The following is a 19,624-nucleotide window of genomic DNA, read 5'->3' as shown; positions in this document are numbered from 1 at the left end:
TAGTTGAGAAACCTGAGGCCTAGAGAAACTAATGGCAGCAGTTTTAGCCTCCTTTTCAGAAGTTAAACTGGTTTGATTAAAGAAGAGTACTATCTTTTTATTCAATGCTAAGAAATTCCTAACTGAGCAAAGAGAATCAAATACCTGCAGCTGTTTTCAGAATGATAATACAATGTTTTAAAAAACCTCTTGCTGGCACACTTAAGAATTTTAAGAAGTATGTTTTAAGTCATATAAAATTAATTTGGATGAAATGTTTATTAAACATATTACTTGTATGGTAATATTTCTTGCTGTTTTCAGATGAAATATAATTTACTTCTCAAACCAATTCAGTTTTCCTGCAAAAGAAATGAATTTAACAAGAGGGAAAGGACATTTTCCTCAAGGACAAAAAAAAATGCTTCTGTATTTAATTTAGTAACTAAAATAAAATGTACTAGTGGTTTTGAGGACAAATTAATGTCTTTGTAGTAGAGAGGTAGATCAAATAAACATGCAGTTATTTAATAAGCTATATTAAATTTAAATAAAAAGGTTCCCATAAATGCAAGATTATAAAGGTAAATAAAAAAACTTTAATTTGCATATTTGTAATTTCATTCTTTGAGCATATTGGTCAAAAACCAGTTTTGGTTTTGTCTAATTATTCTTTTCAGGGCTAGAGTTGACCCTAGGGTCTTATAGTTTCTGGTCATTAAAGCCTCAATGCTATGTAAAGGAATAGTGAGGCTCCAATGGATTGGTGCTGAATGTTGTGAATTTTTCAATTAGAATGTTAATTTTAATTTATTTAATTACCTATAGCTATTATTTTCAAGCCTTAGATAATTTCCATGGCTGATATAAGCTCTAGAAAGAGAAACGGGGGGAGGAGGGGGGAGAGGATAAAGATGGGTTGAGGGAAGTGGGTACTTAAGAGTACCCATTTTAGAAAATTCCATACAGATTGTCTAGCAGGGATTTAATGAGTTGATGCAAAATATCCTTGAGAAATTCAGAAAGATACATAAGAACATGCTAAAACACATATATACAGATTTTTATTTTTAATGGAAAAATAAAGACAAAACTTTTAAAGTAATATTTACTTTAAAAAAAAATCTTCCTCATTCATGGAAATTAGAAAAGCAAAGTTTTACATAAACTCTAAATTACCTTGTGAAACATGGCTACCTTTGTCAAAAATCATAAGCTTATCTTAAAGATTCCCCTTCTACTTCCATGTCAAATAAGCATTTGACATGATTCGTCCTATTAACTATATATTTATATATATATATATTTATATATATATATATGTATACCATAAACACAAATGGAGTTCTTCTGAAGGTAAACTAAAGTAAAAAATAAGCCCCTGCCGCCAAAGCTTTTACAATTCTTTTTGGTTCTAAATACAACAGTAGAGTAAAATCTTAAGCAACTCAATTTGATTGCTTCACATTTTCTCATACACATACAGTTTGATTCTCATACCTTCTGCAGAGCCAAGTATCTCCATGCAGTGAAGAAAAATTGACTATTTGGAAAGGAGAAAAGTTGGGAGAAGTCACAAAGCTTTTCATGGCTTTGCTGTAGGATAACATTGTAACAGATGTCACAGAAATATTTCCCTGGTTAATATGGTGAACTTGGGGGTTTAAATAGTCTCCTAATTTTTGCTAACATTGAACTCAAAGGTCTACAAAATAACCAAAATTAATAAAATAGTGACTGATGGATACCTAATATTTTTTAACACCAGATGTGGGGTATGCTTTATTTAATGTGAAAAAAAAAATTTCTTATACAAGAAGTGCTCCCTGATAACAAAAAATGCTATAGCCAGTTTTATCTTTTAAGTGACAAATACCAACCTTCTAAAAGCAAGCATATAAAATGATGCCTCTAGCTTCACTTAAACCAACTTCTCACAAAAATATTATGCATGAACATTTTAGTTTGAAGCACAAATAAAGGGGCCTCATATGCACTGATTTATTTATAAGTACTCTTATAAGTATCATTAGAAAAGAGACGTAAACTACATGGGAAAGGAAGATGAATTATTAAGTGAAACTTCGACGGGCTTAAGAGTAAATACACCACATTGTTGCTTAACTGAATCATAAAATATCCATATTTCTGTTAGAGCTGTACAGCGTATTTCAAGTAGAAATAAATACTAGTACACGCTAGAAGAGAAGGTTTAATAATTGATAAAAATGTACAAAAATATTCAAATCAGAAATGCTTTAGAATGTGTACCACAGAAGTCAATGCTTCTCACTGAGTAGGGAAAAGTTTTCTTCAAAGAAAGATTGGACAGAGGAGATTAAAAAAAAGAAGAAGAAAGAGAAAGACAGAAAGAGATCTGATTCTTTTTAAATCAAGACAACTTTTGTTAAAGAAAATGTTTAAGTCGACATTGATTTTTTTTTTTTTTTAGACAAGGATATTGCAACTGTCACTTAAAATTTGGTGGCACATTCTTTAGTAGGTCCTTAAGGCAACATATTTAAATTAATTTACAATCTGATTTGATGTTAAATTCTTTTTTTTTAAACATCGCCTCAAAATAGATGTTCAAATAATGCCCTCACAATAGCCTTCTGTTTTATTCATCCAAATGCTCTTAAAATTAACAATGGTGGCTATAATACAGCAGTGCTCTTTAGCACTACTATATAGTTAAGGGTTTCCATCAAAAAACACCTATTTTTTTTTTTTTTTTTTAGTTCACCATAAAAATTCACATCAGTTAAACCAGTTAGGAAGTGCACAAAAAAGCATTTTGATCAGTTGCTGGTGCTTTTTTTGTACCACTATGCATCCAAAAAAAGAAAAAAAAAGTTTTCATTATATCTTCAAAATCCAACTTCCGCAAATTTCAAACCACCTCAAAAATGTTTCATTGTGGTATTAACTTTAGAACACAAAAGTAAGGACATCTATGGCAATCAATAAATCACCATCTCTATTATTCTAATTTGCTGCTGTACCCTAAAAGGGGGCTTTCTTTAGAGTGGTGATATGAAAATGATTCTCTGTAGAGAATCAAAAGTTTTCATGTTTAGTTTTGAATTTCCTTCTCTTTTGCAGATTTAAAGTCAATTCCACAGTAACAATACTTTTAATGCACTTCTTCCTGTGATATAATTAAAACCCAGTGTTGCTTCAATGGAATTTAAAACATCAGAATCCCTGTCCTGAACTAGACAATTTTTAATTATACTGTAAACATATATTTGGTATAATTAATTTATTGATCATCATCCAGTTGTTCCAAGAGGGTCCTTCTCCGCTTTTCTAATTCCCCTTCACTCAGTTCACTGCCAGAAGTATCCCAATTACCCTGGAAAGACATTAATAATTAACAGTATTTTTTTTTAATCTTGAAAACACATTTTTCTTAAGAGGAAAATTACAAGGTACTTTAAAAAACCCATTAATCCTTGCTGAGAAAAAAAATTCATTATAAGGTATAATGACACAAAGTATAATTTGACACATACTGATGAAGCTGGTTTTGCAAAAAAGAATTTTAAGTTCATAGTATTGTCTTTGTTGTTTCAGAGAAAAAATAGAAAAACTAAACAATCCATTAGAATCATGTTATATCGTGCACTCAAGTTATACCACACTTGTCTAACTTATTCAAATGCCATGCCTGGGTCTAATCTACTCAATAGATTTTACCAAGAGTTATCATCAACACAAAGTAATTTCATTAGCTAGGATCAAAAGTCTAGAGACTATTTAATCAAACTTACTCATCTTTATAAAACTAAGGCCCAGGGAGGTTCTACTTGACTTATCCAAAGATACACATAAAGAATAAGTATAAGCTATTTTGTTATTTAGTATTTATTGAATATTAATTTTCATGTGTTTCATGCATTTCTTTCATGTTTTTGAAAGCATTGCTTTTTATCTTGATTAAAGTTCTAAACATGATGTGATTTCTCTAGAAATAGTGCAAGCCCCATGACTAGTTTAATTACATACAAAGAAAAACTCTATAGAGAAAACTCCAAATGTTATTTAAGACTTTGTTTTAGAATCTGATACAAACCCGGTCAGGTATATATTTGTCAGAAGCTGTTGGTTCTACTGCCAGATGGATAATCACTTCATGCAACCTTTCACAAGGTATCTGTTCTTTCACAAGGTAGCAGTTCTTTAGTTGTTTGTGATGGGAATTCTACCTGTTCTCTTTTTAGAAACAGCCTCTGGCTACTTATAGGTTTTTTCAGTTTTCTTTCCCTAGCTACTTTAAAAGATCACTTGAAGGTCTAGCAACGTGATTCAAAAATTAACTTAGATTATCTAAGAAAATACTTCACTGTCCTTTATTGTGAGAAATATCTCAATTTACAAGACTATTTACCTTGCTCCAAGTGAATAGAAAGTCCCTCATCTCACTTTTCTTTCCTGAATCTCATCCTTCCCTCACATTTGAGACACAAAAGAGGAAACACCCTAGAATTCAAGTAACTACTTAATTTTATAGATAAAAGCAGTCTTTTGCTATGAAGAGTGACTTTGTAATCATACTACTCTTCTTCAGTCTTCAATGAATTAAGTCTATGCTACAAATTTTCTTCTGAAGAGTCCAACAAATATCTTAACATTATGTTTATGTAAAATGTTTTAAAAAAAAAAAAATTAGGAGGCACTGATTAGCTGAAATTGGGGTTTTTCTAGGCTCTAAACATTAATAAATAAAGTATAAAAATTGTAAAGGAATTCTGAGGCAATATTAAAATACTTACAGAATCCTTTCCAGTCTTCTTTTTAGGTGATTTGTGTTTTGATTCTGATCTTTGCCTAGTTCTATCCTTTTCATTTTCTCGTTCTTTTTCTTTTTTATCCTTTTCTCGTTCAGTATCAGACTCTGGAGAATCCTACAAAAGGCATATAATTATTAAGAAAGCACATTACTGTTTAAAAATTGTTCCCTGAGATGAATTAAGATACACTGTGTACAAGCAGTATTATTATCAAACTATTAATCAAAAATGTGTCTTTTGCTAGAAAATAACAGCAAGCACATGGCACTACAATGTTACTGAGAAATGTTTCTCTGCTTATGGAGAGAGATATATAAAAAAGCACTGTAGGTGGAAATGGCAAATGATTTAATTACTCTGGAAAACAATGTGGAATTTTTTGCAACAAAAATGTCCATGGCCTTTGACTCTGGTCCCTTATTAGGTATATATCCCAAGCAGGTAAAATAAAGGGTGTGTGTGTGTGTGGGTGTGAGTGTGTGTGTGTATCTTCATATATTTTCATTTATCTACATATATATAAATTAAATGGAGGTTTTGTGGCTGTGTATTTGGAAGTCATATATATATATATATATATATATATATATATATATATATATATATATATATATGAAAATCTGTAAATTTCTTTTAACACTGATGATATGCTGTGATGGACTTGGCTCTTTTCAACAACGAGGCGATTCAGACTAATTCCAATAGACTTGTGAAAGAGCCATCTGCATCCAGAGAGATGACTATTAGAACTGAATGTGAATCACAACATATTTTCACCTAATTTTTGTTGTTTGCTTGTTTTTTTCTTATTTCCTTTTTTCATATGATTTTTCTTATGCAGCATGATAAATGTGGAAAAATATTTAGAAGAACAACACATGTTTAATCTATACTGGATTATTTACTGATGGGGGTAAGGAAGGGGTAGAAAAATATGGAATATAAGGTTTTGCAAGGATGAATGTTGCAAACTATCCTTGCATATATTTTGAAAATAAAAGCTATTATTTAAAACAAAAGAAAAAGAAAAGGCTATTTTTAAAAGTAAAGGGGAAAAAAAAGATTGATGATATAATAGAAAAAACAATGAACTTGGAAGAAAAAGTTTCTGGCTGTGACATTAATTAGAACTTATTTATTCTGCAAAATGAAAGTAGTTAGAGTCAATAATCTCTAAAGTCACTTCCATTTCTCAACTTATGATTCCACGAACTAAATTCAGATATCTGAGTGTTAGATGTAAGGTAACCATAGACAGAAAAAGAGAAAATGTAAAATGTAAAATGTTAAATGTTAAAAATAAAGTATAGTCTTGCAGGTCTAGCAGGAGCTAAAAGCCAAAAGAGGTGCAAATTCCAAAAGAGGAATTAAGTGCAATAAAAAACTCTCAAAGGTCAATAACCCTTAAAAAGCATCTAGGACTAAAAATATGATGAGGTGGGTTAAAAAATGGCAACAGGGAACACCCAAAAGACATTAGCAGTTTAACATCATAAAGCTGTTTCAGTTATATATATTTTTGAGGAGCCCCCAAACTCTATATGATATAATAAAGTTTAGATTTGTGCTGGAATACAGTGAACTGGAAAGATCATTATCAAATGGTATAATACTTAATGGAAAAGACTTTCTTTTGAAGGGGAGGAGAGTTCCTCAGCAATAGGGTAGTGACTCGAAAACTATAGTCTATAAGGTAAGACCTTGTAACTGCCTCTTTTTAATTCCTCATATATGAAATTCCATCTCTGTACCTTTGAAGTGGCCATTCCTTATGTTTTAACTTATTATCTTGCCTCTTGATTTCTTGGCTTTTTCTAAAACTTGGTTGACACCCAGTGGTTAGTACCTTCCTTTTAAACGTTAATTTTTACTCTTATTATTATCTACTTTGTATGTCTCTTCCATATAGGTATGTGTACATATTTTACCCTTATTCTAGCCCAAACCCATTCATGAGGGAAAGGCAACTAGTGATAGGATCTATAGACGTGTGCTGCTGCATCTTGTCATTTTTGTACTTTCTCTGTATCAAGACTTAGCATTTAGTAAATGATTGACAGAGCCACCAGATGAGGATGGCTAACTTACAGATTTGTGTCTTCTCTTCTTACTTTTCTTCTTATGCTTTTTTGATTTCTTGTAACTTCTCTCTAAGAAAGATAAGAGAAAAAGAATATTAGATTCTGAGGCAACTTAATTTCAAGTCAGTTTAACAAGTTAAAGAGAAAAGCTCACCAGACTCCGCACTAGAAGAACGTTCTGAAGCAGAGCGGGATTCTGACCGTTGCCTCTTTTTCTTTGAATGGCTATCATCATCATCTGAATCTGAGCCCTAAGAGAAGAAATCATTTAAGATGCAAATTTGTGATGATTTGGAGAAAAATACTCTTATGCTGATCTTCTGTGAACAAGAATCTTACCGATCGAGAACGTGAACGTTTCCTGTGATGTTTTTTGGATTTTTTTGAATGTTTCTTGTTCTTTGAATGATGATGCTGACATTCATGCTACAGTTTAAGGAAAAATAAGAGTTAGATTCGTTTTACACAATTCTTTGTAATGATCCTTTCCTAATGATATACCAGATATATATAATGAGAAAGGACTAGATCAACATGTCTAAATAAATACCCATTTGGTGGTAGGCATTAAAAACTAATCATATATACATGATTAAGACAATTTCCAAGTTAAATCTGTAGTACTATTCAAAAGATTGCATATCTCTTTCTAATAATGCTTTCTTACCCAGCAATCAAGAAAGTACATGGCTATAATATGATAAAATGGGAGCAGGGGACAAAGTACAGATGAGGAATGACATAAATAAGGCTGCATTATTTGCCATACATAGTCTAGGTAACTAAATTTCTAATACAATGAAATACAGTAACCTAGTCTTTAAAAAGCACTTTGACAACAACCATATTTAAATAAAGATATCCCGGTTAACATAGTTCCATAAGCTTTTATGACAAAAACCTCCCAGATTATACTGTCTTCTACTATATGAAGATTAAAAGCAGGATTATCCAGTGGCAAAACATGGAAAATTCTAGTACATTCTTTTTCTTTCTCCTACCTGCTATGTTATTCCCCACTCACTGTTTAGATACATGATGGTGGTCTTGCTACTTTTTAAACCATCTTGCAAAACAAGAAAGAATCAGGTATCTTCTATAAGTTGATAAATACCACTGTGTCAGTGCTCCCAAATATTTTCAATTCTTTTTTTCCAACTATGAAAAAAAAGGGTTTTGCAATTCATAACTAAAGTTATTGGGAGATTAAAATATTACCTTGACTCATAAGCCATTCTGCCTAAGGGAAACCAAATTTGTTTTTTAATATGAAAAAGGCAGAAAGCTAAAACAAAAGAATCTCTCTAATGCTACTCATAGATATTAAAAAGTCTGGGATCTAAAAACCCATCAACACTGTGTTCTCTGTACTCTCTTTTACTACCAAGTCTAACTTGAATGATTTATTTCATACAGTACAGACAGCATCATGTTTTCTTTCTCATTTAATAGCCTCATGACAATACAATGTTCCTTCCAATTCTGAAGAAAACCAGCACAGGTTCAAGGAACTTGCTCCTGATACTATGAACAGGAGTCACCATAGGAGAATGAAATAGGATCACTGGGTCTGTCAAATTCTGGATTCTGTCCCTCTCTTCCCCTTAAATCATAATCTAGCGGCCAAATGGCTGGTGATAAATCACTCTGGATTTAGTTAAATTGGTCATAGACAGTAAACATTATTACAGGGATGATTACACCAAGGAGAAAATGTTTCAATCAACATTTTTTTTTTGGATTTGAAATTGAATATTTTATTAACATGCTAGTTGTCTTTGTAACATGTGCACACACACACTTGCACACTCTGAATGATTTACCTGGGGGAAAAAATGTCTAAATATCCCTAAGGGGAAAATAAAAAATAATTTTAGGTTTTTCATTATCATAGGCAATTATGTCCACATCACTTACAAAGCTATTGCCGAATCTGCTCAAGGAAAGCAGAATTTTGGAGGAGAAAAGGGGAAATTCAACAGTGAACTTTTGCTTTGAAATAACAATCAACATTTAAAGTACTTACAGAATTGAGAAATAATAGAGAACAGAAAAGAGAAAAAATATTTGTAGGAATTTCCAAGAAAATTTTGTCCACTGAAGTTAAATTCCCAATGTCACAAAATTATGTTTTTTTACTGAAGACTTCAAGAATAAATTTATTTTAAGTTTGATATTATATTCTACATGATTTAGCTGGATCAGCTAAAGGAAACATTTCTAGGTTAAGTTCTGAACTTCAAACAAGAAAGCTAAAGTAAATGATGAAAACCAAAAGATGACTGCCCAAACAAGGCTGCAAGACAGAGTCTAGACTAATTTATTTTCATAGCTAAGAGATCCAGGTGCAACATAAAAGTGGTTGGGCACAATTGTATTCATTTTTAACAAATATTTTCCAACTACCTTTTAGAATTTTTTTCTAGCTTTTTCCTATTCCTAATCGATTTTTGGGGGGGCCAGGAGGGATTCAGGAGGGATATACTTGTCATTTCACATGAACATCTGAAATGCTCTACCTGGATGATATTTTGGGAAAGGATTTTCATTTCCTTTTAGGTTTATTTATGGCAAATAAAAAATGAACATTAACTTTCTATTTTGTAAAACAGCTTTTAAATTGTGCTGAAATTGCCCTCTAACTAACATATTGAAAAATTGTGGTTGAATTACATTTACAACATGTAATTAAGACACACATTATTTCTAAAATAAAAAAGTACTGGAGGAAGATCATCACTTATTATGCAGGAGATGATGGTAATCTTAAGTCCAAATTGGGTTAATCAAAGAATCTCTCTTCCCAAGCCAAAAGTGCTAAAACATTTGTATTGATGAATTTAACATGTATTATATTTGTATTGATGAATTTAACATGAAGTAACCCAATGGTGCTATTACTTTAAATTTCTGAGCTATAGATTTAATATTAAAATTTTTATTAAATATTAAAAAAGAAAAAAAAAAGATACATAAAATTGACCTAAAACAAAATCCTTCTGCAACGCAAGTATATTAATAATGGTATAAAAGATAGTTAGTAAAACTAGATTAAAATTACCTCAAGCACATGCATGAAATCCTTAAATATTCTTTTTCTTTCAGACTCTAGAGTAATGTCTTCAAATGCCGGTTCCTTTACAAATCTTTCTCGAATCTAGGTGAAAAATCCCACAGTAACATTACTAAATAAACAACATAAATTAATATAACTTTCAAAATTAAAAATAAGGCAATACATTCTTCAAATTTTTCAAATTCCTTCTAAGTTTATGGTTCAAAAAAGACAGTATGAGTGACCTACACTTCCCCCACATTAAACCAGGCTAACTGCTTTCAATTTCTATTTAAAATTTTGGCAGCAAAATACCATAAAAAGAACAATGCATCTGGAGTCAGAAGACCTGTGTTTAAATACTGGCTTTACCACCTGCTACATATTTGACTTCAGAAAGGGCTGTCTCTCTTTTTTAATCTACAATCCTTTAACTTTTATGTTTCTCAACATTCCTATCTGTAAAATGAGGAGATGGAACCCTGAAGGACTATGATAGAAGGACTCTATCCTGAAGGATATTTATGATATGTTTGGAATATATGGCAATGTTATTAATAAAATATCTACAGTGAATTATACAAACACAAGAAAGAATAAATACGTACATCTTCCCAGACTGCATCCAATTCTATTGGAGGGGCAGCCTGTTTCAACATACTCTTGAATGCAGACTCTTTTCGTTTCATCTTACGAGCCTCCTCCTTTTCTCTTTCCCGTTCACGGGCTTCTGCTTTTTCTAACAACTAAAGAAAAGATGTCTATCTTAATAGTGGGTACAATAGCAAATCAACAGTTTTAAGTTCATATTATATTTTGATATTTTCTGAATACTATCACAACATAATAGCATCACAATAATTTTAACAGATATAGTATTAATATTAGTTATTAAATGATATTTCAAGAGATTTTTCTACCTTACAAAATACAACTGTCATCCCACCTAACATCCCTTTTTTCCAATAATAAAACTATAACTTCATTAAATATATTTTTATAAATAACTTTTAACTTTTTTATTAGCAAAAAGTGACATAAGCTAAGACAATAACTTACACTATTAAAAGCCAATTTGATGTTTCCAGCATCTAATGTTGTTGATCTTTTAGTTGAACTGATTACTGCAACAAAATCTTCAAAGGTAGTATTTACTTCAACCAGAAATCCTTTATCCTATAAAACAAATGCCTCATTTATATGAGATATACTAATCCCAATTTGGCGAGCTCTTAAGCATATAGTTAACTGTTTACCATTATTAAGCCACTCAATGAAACACATCTCATCTCTTTACCTTTAGGATGTCTTTTATTATCTTCTTTTCATCATGATAACGTGCTTTTAGATCCTCAACATAAAACTTGAAAAGATCAAGTGCAGTTGATCCTAATGAAAAAACTAGAGAAGTCAAAAGCTAGCTCTAACCAAAGAGCTGCAATTACTTTTTTTCATTTAGAAAAAAAAATATCTCCCACTCACAATGACCACCCCCCATCCGTCCATTCCATATACAATTAAAGTATAAGTTAGGAAGTAAACAACCTTACCAGGCTGACCAAGCATGTTGGTAAATCTAATATCAGAACTAATTGTTGGATATAACTCCATCCAAGATGACATAGAATGCAACTGTCCGTGTTCATGCAACTCATCTAAAAATATCTGAAAATATTCATATTTAGATAAAAATAATCAGCTACATAAAACATAAAAGTTATATATCTTAAATTATGCTTAAGAAAACTCTACAAATATGCATCTCAAACTACTTAAAATTATATTAAACAGCCAAGTTTCCATTTCAAAAGCACTTCCTATTAAAGAATAACAGACAATTCTAGTGTTTGAGAATTTGCTCATGTTAAAAAAAAAAGTCAACATTTCTGTACTAAAGATTCATATAATTACATCTCTCAACCTTAATAAATTTTGAAGGTTCTGAAATATTCTATGGAATGATACACTCACAGTTCATTGTCAATTGAAAAACAAAAAAAATAATTCCCCAAAAACTCTTCCTTAAAAACTCCTCTTCCATCTTAATTTTGCATTTGAGAGTGGAGACAACATTTTTGACAACTCTGTATTCCCATTTTATTAATGATTATCGTTAAGCAAAAGATCAATTTTTGCCATAGTCACAGACTTTTACACTTTTTATACTATTCTAATATGCTCATGAGACACTTCTTACTGGAGGGAGTAGTTAAGGAAGCTATATTTTAAACTATTGAATCAACTGCTTTTTTTATACAAACATATGCCAATTAATATAGAGGGAAAGATTAAATGCTCATGTGAAATAGGTGCGTTATTCAAATTCAGGCAGCATGAACCACTGAATAAATTGTCAGAGATTACAAGAGGGATCTTATATATTCTGTTATTTTGCAATATAAATATCATTTGCAAATGCCTATCTGTTCCCTTCCTTGAGGTTGCCTTCAATACATATATAAATTATTCTAGAAGATTATACAGAAATGGGAAAAAGACTATTCATAAACCCTTGATGTTCTCAATTCCTTTCTTTGAAATTTTAACAACCTATGAGTCACTATTTCATGTAAGGATGCGGTTCCCACAAAACAAGAGAAGGGAATTGTAAGGGTCCTTTAAATGGGCAGCCACAGGGCAACAGGAGATTGAGTTGCCCAGAAGTAATCTCTGTGGATATAGGACTGCCCCGTGGGTGGGATCCTGGCCATATTGAGATAGCTTTGTAATGGGTGACGGCTCTCTGGCTGGTTGGCTGTGTGTGTGATGTCACAGGCCCTTTATAAGCCCACTGCAGACAGCAAGTCGTTCTCTTTAACCTGGCTCCCAAGCCAAGCTGATGGATAGCCAAGAGAGGTAAGGAGTTTGGTAATGAACACGTGGGTCTTCAGACCAGGTGTTCATTAGGGAGTTAACAAGTCAGGGCATTAAGTCAGGGCATTATGTGAGTAAGTATAATAAAGGCTTTTAAGATTACACGTGGCTGTTCTTAAGTGCGCTACCGGTTATTAAACAATAGATTTAAGAAATCATGGCTAGAGACCTTTGAAGGCCTCAGAGGAGGCAAGCTGGGTAGAGTTGACACTGCAAAGGTCAGTGATCAAAGGTACTCTGTTGGGCCTAGGACAGACTGGTAATAGTAACTGCCAGGAGGGCATGTTACAATTTCACATATTGTAACAGGGAAGAAATCTAATTTTGGAGTCAGAAGACAAGTTCAAAATCACGACTCATTTAAACTCTTTGGCCTTAATTTCTCCATCTCTAAAATAAGGGATTGGTCTAGATTAAACTACTTTCTTCTGTATTATGGTATCATATATATGATTAAATTCTTCTAAAACCATATGACCTCAACAGTCATTAGAAAAAGATTTTATATTAAGAAATGCTAAATTTTTATAAATGGCCTAAAGAAACTGCCAAAGCTTATACCTTTCTGATATAGCCATCAAGATGTCAGAGTTATCATCTTAACATGGAAAAGGTGAAATACTAACCTGAAAAGATTCTCTATTTTTACGCTGCCGCCTCCTTTCCCGTAACAAACTCTTTTGTTTTTCTTCTTCTTCTTCTTTTTCTAAAGCCCGGATATGTTCTTCAAAGCATATCAATGCATCTTCTTTATCCATGTCTAAAGGAGAAAAAAAAAGCTTTTAAAAATATATATAGGGGGCAGCTAGGTGGCACAGTGGATACAGCACTAGCCTTGAATTCAGGAGGACCTGAGTTCAAATCTGTTCTCAGACACTTAACACTTCCTAGCTGTGTGACCCTGGGCAAGTCACTTAACCCCAGCAAGGGGGGGGAGGGGAGAGAGAACCATATATATATATATATATATATATATATATATATATATATATATTTGTGTAAGGAAAGTAATAATTTCATGTTAATAAAATTACTTCAAAAATAGTATCTATACAATAAGGATTTCCCTTTTAAAAAGTGACCCAACATGTCCAACAAAGGAAAAACAAAACTTAGGGATATGGAGATCAAAACTGTGAGTTAATAAATGTAATCTGAATTATCAATGAAATTCACCAACAACTGACATGGCATGTTTTAATTAATTCCATGGTTTATCATATCTTGGGAAATTTCCATTTTAGGAAGGATTCACACATTTTCTAGAAATGAGAAATTCTAGTGCTGTCAAAATTATGCCTAACAGTACTTTTGAAACACTTCCATTTGTGATAGCAGTGGTCATACATGAATTTTTCTACCGACACAAAGCTGGCACTGATCAAATAAACTGAGTTTATTGAACTGAGTTTCCTACCTTTTTTATCTTTGTTGTATTCCTGTTGAATTTTGAATCGTAAAATTTTTATCAGATTTCAGAGCTGCTTTTTGTTGTGATTTTTAATCTGGATACTTCAAACTACTGGGTAGTTTGAACTAAATGAGCATACTTAATGACTACCAGTGATACTGCAAAGCATTGGTGTAGACACATATTAACAACTTTTTTGGCTTTTGTGCCAAAATATGGTCCAATAATAAGAAAAAAAGCAAACACTTTCAGAGGGATCTAGTAGATACTGGAAGGGTTGTTCCCAAGTCCTCTACAACAGAGCAGTACACACTTCTTAAAGTTGAAAAAAAGAGATACCATTGGATACAGACAGGGAAAAGAATGGAGAACTGAAGATGGAATTTTTTTTTACTTATGAAAATCACTTCATTAAGTCTAGATGAGCCTGTAAGATTTAGGCATCTATTTAATCAAAGTGCAAAATACCCCCCCAACCAAAAAAAAAAAAAAAAAAAAAAAAAAACCAAAAACTTTTTTAATTTGTTGAATTTTCAGTAAACTTGCTGATTTAAACCTAAATCTATAATGGAAGATGGATTTGGAAAAATGGACAGTTTCTCAAAGGAATAGTTAATATTCAATATGAAAAATGTGGTTTCATGAATTGAGGATGTGACAAAATCTTGTGAAATCAATTACAAATCATGTGACTTCAATAAAAGGATATTATATTTATTTTTCAAAGGTATGTTATATCTACTGTATAACCCAATAAATGTAAATATTTACTTGTCCAGTTAATTTGCATGCCACTGCATATTATAAAGTATTAAAATTCCCTCTGCCAAATGAAAATAATTCACTTATTCCTAGAAAATTCTTTTTAAAACTGCTTTTTTTAAAAAAGAAAATTTCTTGATTATCCTTACTCTGAAGTTCCTCATCTTCTGCAAAGGTAGGGTTATCCATCAAATACTGCTGGGCTTCAGACCAAGTAGTGGAGTAGGTAACATTAGCCATGTTGTCAAGTATATTTTTTAAGGCTTCCCAATTTCTCTTTCGCAACTGTTTTGCTTGTTCCTGAAACAATAGTATCAAAACACATAAGAAACAAATGATATCTGGAAGTCATAACTGTCAGACTATTCATTTTGTAAACAAATCAGTAAGTTCTTACTGACTCCATTATTCCTTCCAGAACTTTACTAAATATTCTGAATAAACATTTTCATAACCTTAATAACAGCCCAGCATAATAAATCATTAGCATAATTAAAAGCTTTGATATAATCATATTGTGCTTTTTTTTAATTTTAAATTTGACTCGTCCAAATGTTTTCATAGCATTGAACTACACTTGCATCCTTAGGTTGTTTTTTGTTTTTGTTTTTTTTAAAGGGGGGGGGTGGCTTTAATGACTATATCTCACTAAACTTAGAGGATTTTTTTTTTTGGCCAGTTTTTGAGAATCAGTTTAGTAATAAAGTATTAATAAAATAAAAATTAATTTTTCCCCCCAAAAAACAAAGAGTTCTATAAATTTTTCTGTCCTCCTTCCTCCTCCTCCAGCATCTTTAACATTATCTTAAATTTTTTTCTGAAACCGGATTAAAATGAACATACTGTTAATCTGGTTATTTTATAGTTTTGTAAATTCCTTTTTCAAAAATTCAAGTTTTTTAGTAGTAAAACTCTGAAGATTCTAATGTTTTAAAATTACTCTTCTGATTTTACTTAGTTCACTTTTCCAAATTTGTTTATTGTTACTATTTTGCATCCTCTTCTTTTTTATCAATTTGTTAAGAAGTTTTTCAAGTTTTGCTAGTCTTTTCAAAGAATCAATTTTATTTGATCACACTAAAGATTTTTTTTTCCAATTCATGTATTTTTTTTTCCTTTTAATTTCCCAGATTTAAACTTTTATGCTTGGTTTACATTCAGAGGATAAATTTTTTTTTGCTATTCTTGAACTGAGTAGCATTTACTTTTTCAGTTCTTTGTTAATAAAAAAGTGTTATAAATAGGTATTCTTTTTTTTTATTTATAGTAATGTTTTCGCAAATACATGCAAACATAGTTTTCAAAATTTACATCTGCAAAACCTTGGTTTCTAAACTTTTCTCCCTCTCTTCTTCCTTTATTCCTTCTCAAGACAGCAAGCAATCTAATATAGGTGAAATACATGCAATTAGAAAGAAGTATTCTCATAAGAGTCAGGAAAACCAAAGTTCAAAGCCAGCCTCAGGCCCTGAAGTCCTTTAAGTTCCATAACATGCTGGGGAAAGTCATTTAAATTGTTTGCCTCAGTTTCCTCACCTGAGGGTAATAATAGCAATTCACAAGACTGTTGTGAGGATCAAATATTTTAATATTTATGAAATGTTTTGCACAATGCCTGGCACATAAAGCCACTGTATAAGTGGAATTCCCTCTGCCTCCTCTTTTCCTTTCCTTTCAAAGCACTTTATAATTATACTAAGAGACTCAACTAAAGTAACGTGACCCCAAATCCCATTATTATGTGCAAATTCCTAGGAGGTATAATAAACAAGCTCCATCTATACTAAAAATTTTATGGCAATACTTTGATATAGCCCAAGAATTGCAAATGTAATAGATACCAACGGATTGGGGAAAAAAAACTTTATGCTAAAGAATATAATACTACTCTCCTGTAAGCAATGATGCATGATTACAAAGAAGTAAGGTCACACTTATGTGAACTGATATTAATAAAACAAAGAAAATGCAATATACACAATAATTATGTAAAAAAAAAAAAAAAAAAAAAAAAAACAATCAAAATAAAAACTTAATACTGTGTAATTATGATTACCTATACAGAATTAAGAAAAGACAGAAAAAAGCAACACCTCTGCTTTTAGAGTTTGGGAACTACCAATATAGACTTTCATATAATTTATACAGAGAATGCTATATAAGATGCTAGACTTGGTTGATTTTATTGCCTTTTTAATTTTAATTCTTTCTTATGGCTTTTGGGAAGAAAATGGGAAGAATATGTTGAGGAAAATGGCCATTTTGAATCAAGTCTGACTCTTCATGGTCTCGTGTAGTTTTCTGGGAAAAAATCCTGGAGTGACCTACTTGTAGCTACTTTCTGCCCAAGACCAGATCTGAATTCAGAAAGCTGGGGGATCTTGACTCTACTTCTAGTACTCTAGTCTATCCATTGTACCACTTAGCTGCCCACAATAAAAAATAAATTCATTAAAAAGCTAAGGGGGGGGAAAATAGTTCATGTAGGGATTTTCTATTTTTATTTTGTTTTCCATGAAATCATGGAACAAAATTTCTTTTCTATTTCTCCTGCCAGTATTGGAATAAAAGTCATTAAAATTTTACTATGTGTGTTGTGTGTGCAAGTAATACATTCCTCCCCTAAAAACATTCTATTTCTAAGAAGCTAAAAGCTCAGTATTAATGGATAAAGAAAACCCTGAAACCTGCAAAAAAGATTCATCATTTTATCTTCCAGGGTTAGTGGAACTCTAAATAGATAGTGAAAATCACCTTTTCTTTTTTTGAAAGAAAGAATAAGACATCTTCATAGATTTCAAGACGATCGCGCTCAGATATTGCATTCCATACTTCCATCTCTCCAAACATTTGTTCAGCTTTTCTACATATCAACAATATAAACAACAAAACCAGTTTAGTTTTAAGCAAATTCCTCAATATGCAAATTCTGTTGAGACATTTGATATTGATAGTCTATTGATATGCTGTCTTACTTTAAAATGTATTGTTTTAAATTAATGCTGTGATTAATAAAGGTTTATAATAATGAAAAACTCATTTGCATACTTTTTAGTTAGAAATTAATCTAAGTTATACACATTTATCTGTAAATTTTAAAGTTTAAGTACTCTTGAGAATCATTTTCCCTGGGAACCAATACAAAATAGTTTGAAATGGAAAACAAACTTTTGAGGAATTACTTATATCTAGTTGTAGAAGTCATTTTTTCATGGTTTTCAAGAAACCGTTGGAAGGATTCTTTAGCTTCCTTATATTTTGATCTTGCTTCTTCTTTTTCTTCTTTCTCTGTCTGTACTTTATATGCATTAAAGGCTTGCTTTTTTTCACTAAGCTTTGCCAGGGCACTAAAATGGAAAAGGAAAAAAATATGGTAATATTAACTTTAGAAAATGAAAAAATACTGCTTGCATTTCACAATATACTATGCAATGTAAATGAAGGAAAGAAGTAATTAACTGAAAAGGAAAACTATGAAGGATCTTTCCAAAAAGTTCTTTTTATTCTGAGGGAAAAAAAAAAAAAACGCACCACCAACAAAACACACCCCCAAAGCAAATCACAATTTATAGCTAGATTTCTCAAATATATAAACAAACCTTAATGATTAATCTGGAATATTCTTGGCAAGACTGCCCAAATATAAATCTATATAAATTTGCTTGTCTTTTCAATGAGGGAGAGTGGAGATAGACAGAAGGAATTTTTAAAAAACTACTTGATTCCAAAAGAATTGTCAAGTTTTGTTTTTCAATGATTAAATTTTCAAGAAAATCAAGTAAGTATTCTAAACTAGAATGGGATATAATTTTGAACAAAGAAAAGGGAAAGTACTACCTGTATCGGGGATCATTAATAATCATCTTCATTGCTTGCTCCCATGAAGCATTAGATGGTACTCGCTGTTGAGACAAATTATATAATTTAAGTGATAACAAACATGGCACTAACCTTTTGTTTTCGTTGCATTCTTATTTGGAAATATTTTTTCTTTGTATAAATTTAAATTAGAAAAGAAAACATGTCTTCAAAATAACAAAGTCATAAAGCCACACTATTTTCTAAAAATTCAACACAAACTCAAGTGTTGCTATTCTAATTCCGTCATCTTTAAAACTTGTGCAGAGAAAATAGTGTCTTAGATATAGTACACACTAAAATACACTTCAAATATTTCAAGAGGAAAAAGAAACTCATATTTTTAGGGCTGCAATTATATCATGTTTAGCTCTAAAATAAGGCATTTAAGGCTTTTTAAAGAATAACCTGGTTAAGAAATTTAATTTCTTTCTCAGGCAAAAAACCTCATCAAAAATATTCAGATATGAAATACCTTTTCTTTTAGTAACTCTTTAAAAGCTTGCTTCGCTTCTTCTTTTGTATTCCAAGTATATGTTTTTTTAGCAGGCTGACTATCTTCTTCCTCCTTTTTGGGAGTATAACTATGAAATCATGGAACAAAATAAAAATGTTATCATTCCTGTGAAAAATCATTGCTCTTATTAGGAAAAACAGACATTTTATTAGTAAATATTTGATAAAGTTTTTAACTTTTGTTGTGAGCTTCAGTCTTCATTGTTTGTAAGAGTTCTACAACTTATAAGCCTAAGAATTGCCTGAAACTTCCAAAATCATTAAATGACTAAGATGTGCCAAAGGCAGAACT

The 19,624-nt window shown here is 31.3% G+C and overlaps 1 protein-coding gene across 6 annotated transcripts in view; it reads right to left on the bottom strand.

The window, feature by feature from the left end:
* Nucleotides 1-2,167: 2,167 nt before the first annotated feature.
* The window catches only part of PRPF40A (pre-mRNA processing factor 40 homolog A), a 50,860-nt gene continuing 33,403 nt past the window's right edge, over nt 2,168-19,624 (bottom strand). For 3 of the 6 annotated variants that reach the window (XM_074303438.1, XM_074303440.1, XM_074303443.1), the window contains 16 exons: nt 19,292-19,400; nt 18,796-18,860; nt 18,141-18,305; nt 17,713-17,821; nt 15,108-15,258; nt 13,412-13,545; nt 11,462-11,576; nt 11,209-11,312; nt 10,971-11,087; nt 10,520-10,657; nt 9,918-10,013; nt 7,196-7,282; nt 7,011-7,107; nt 6,864-6,925; nt 4,758-4,889; nt 2,168-3,337 (listed from right to left, as the gene is read on the bottom strand). In XM_074303438.1, the coding sequence (XP_074159539.1) occupies nt 3,245-3,337; nt 4,758-4,889; nt 6,864-6,925; nt 7,011-7,107; nt 7,196-7,282; nt 9,918-10,013; nt 10,520-10,657; nt 10,971-11,087; nt 11,209-11,312; nt 11,462-11,576; nt 13,412-13,545; nt 15,108-15,258; nt 17,713-17,821; nt 18,141-18,305; nt 18,796-18,860; nt 19,292-19,400 (1,774 nt within the window). In that variant the 3' untranslated portion in view covers nt 2,168-3,244. The remainder of the gene's footprint in view (nt 3,338-4,757; nt 4,890-6,863; nt 6,926-7,010; nt 7,108-7,195; nt 7,283-9,917; nt 10,014-10,519; nt 10,658-10,970; nt 11,088-11,208; nt 11,313-11,461; nt 11,577-13,411; nt 13,546-15,107; nt 15,259-17,712; nt 17,822-18,140; nt 18,306-18,795; nt 18,861-19,291; nt 19,401-19,624) is intronic. The other 3 variants (XM_074303439.1, XM_074303441.1, XM_074303444.1) reach the window with 1 other exon arrangement.

The sequence above is a fragment of the Sminthopsis crassicaudata genome, chromosome 3 (assembly GCF_048593235.1).
Source record: "Sminthopsis crassicaudata isolate SCR6 chromosome 3, ASM4859323v1, whole genome shotgun sequence".
In the NCBI taxonomy this organism is placed as follows: Eukaryota; Metazoa; Chordata; class Mammalia; order Dasyuromorphia; family Dasyuridae; genus Sminthopsis; species Sminthopsis crassicaudata.
This window is presented reverse-complemented; position numbering and strand designations above follow the sequence as displayed.